Source organism: Chinchilla lanigera, unplaced genomic scaffold (assembly GCF_000276665.1).
Source record: "Chinchilla lanigera isolate Chin_1 unplaced genomic scaffold, ChiLan1.0 scaffold00123, whole genome shotgun sequence".
NCBI lineage: Eukaryota > Metazoa > Chordata > Mammalia > Rodentia > Chinchillidae > Chinchilla > Chinchilla lanigera.
Window position 1 is genome coordinate 2,390,312 of NW_004955524.1, and position 1,411 is coordinate 2,391,722.

Consider the following 1,411-nt stretch of genomic DNA (forward strand, 5'->3'; position numbering starts at 1 on the left):
CGCTCCCCGCGCCCCCGAGTGCCCGGACTGGAGGCGCGTGGCCGGGGCGGGTGCCGACGCGTCCTGCGGGCGCTCTCCGGGCTGAAAACCAAAGGGGCCATTGACCCGGGGGCTCATTCATAAGTCCGCTTGGCAGATGAGCGCGCCCCACCCGCGCCCCGTGAGCCTGCCCTTCCTGGGTCGGCTCCTCCGCCTGTCCCCTGCAGCCCAGCGGCCGCTGCCCGAAGCCCTTCCCGGCCGCCCGCGCTGACCGCTGTCTCGTCTCCCTGCTCCCCAGACGGCCGCCATGGGCCAGTGCCACTACAACGAGACGGTTGGCTTCTTCTACAACAACAGCGGCAAGGAGCTCAGCTCCCACTGGCGCCCCAAGGATGTGGTGGTGGTGGCGCTGGGGCTGACCGTCAGCGTGCTGGTCCTCCTGACTAACCTGCTGGTCATCACGGCCATCGCCTCCAACCGCCGCTTCCACCAGCCCATCTACTACCTGCTTGGCAACCTGGCGGCGGCCGACCTGTTCGCCGGCGTGGCCTACCTCTTCCTCATGTTCCACACCGGCCCGCGCACGGCCAGGCTCTCGCTCCAGGGCTGGTTCCTGCGGCAGGGTCTGCTGGACACCAGCCTGACGGCGTCCGTGGCCACCCTGCTGGCCATCGCGGTGGAGCGGCACCGCAGCGTGATGGCCGTGCAGCTGCACAGCCGCCTGCCCCGCGGGCGCGTGGTCCTGCTCATCGTGGGCGTGTGGGTGGCCGCCCTGGGCCTGGGGCTGCTGCCCGCCCACTCCTGGCACTGCCTGTGCGCCCTGGACCGTTGCTCGCGCATGGCACCCCTGCTGAGCCGCACCTACCTGGCCGTGTGGGCCCTGTCCAGCCTGCTGGTCTTCCTGCTCATGGTCGCGGTCTACACCCGCATTTTCTTCTACGTGCGGAGGCGAGTGCAGCGCATGGCCGAGCACGTCAGCTGCCACCCCCGCTACCGAGAGACCACACTCAGCCTGGTCAAGACTGTGGTCATCATCCTGGGTAAGCAGGCCGCTCACCTGCCGGGGCCACGGGGAACTGCACATGCCCCGGGGACGGGGACCAGGACGGGGGGTCACTGGCACAGCCGGAAGGCTGGGGTGACCCTCCCCCCGGGGAAGAGGAAGGGTCCCAAGCAGAGGGGACCGAGGTGGACACCCCGAGGCCAGGCCAGGCTAGTGTCTTCTAGGAGGAAACAGGTGTGTGGGGTGGCCTGGAGCACAGGGTTGCAGGGCCTTGAAGGTCACAGACGGGCCAGCTATCCCCTCTGCCCTGTAGGAAACTGCAAGGCGTGTTGGGTTGTGTTTTGCAGTTCCGAATCCAGGGATTCCCCACCTCTGAGCTGAGCTACCTCCCCAGCCTTTTTTTTTTTTTTTTTTTTTGGTTTTTCTCCG

The 1,411-nt window shown here is 67.5% G+C and overlaps 1 protein-coding gene across 1 annotated transcript in view; it reads left to right on the plus strand.

The window, feature by feature from the left end:
* The first annotated feature begins 42 nt into the window (after positions 1-42).
* Positions 43-1,411, plus strand: part of Lpar2 (lysophosphatidic acid receptor 2) — a 5,083-nt gene continuing 3,714 nt past the window's right edge. The window contains exon 1 of the mRNA XM_005409641.2: positions 43-1,019. Coding sequence (XP_005409698.1) covers positions 287-1,019 — 733 coding nt within the window. The 5' untranslated portion in view covers positions 43-286. The remainder of the gene's footprint in view (positions 1,020-1,411) is intronic.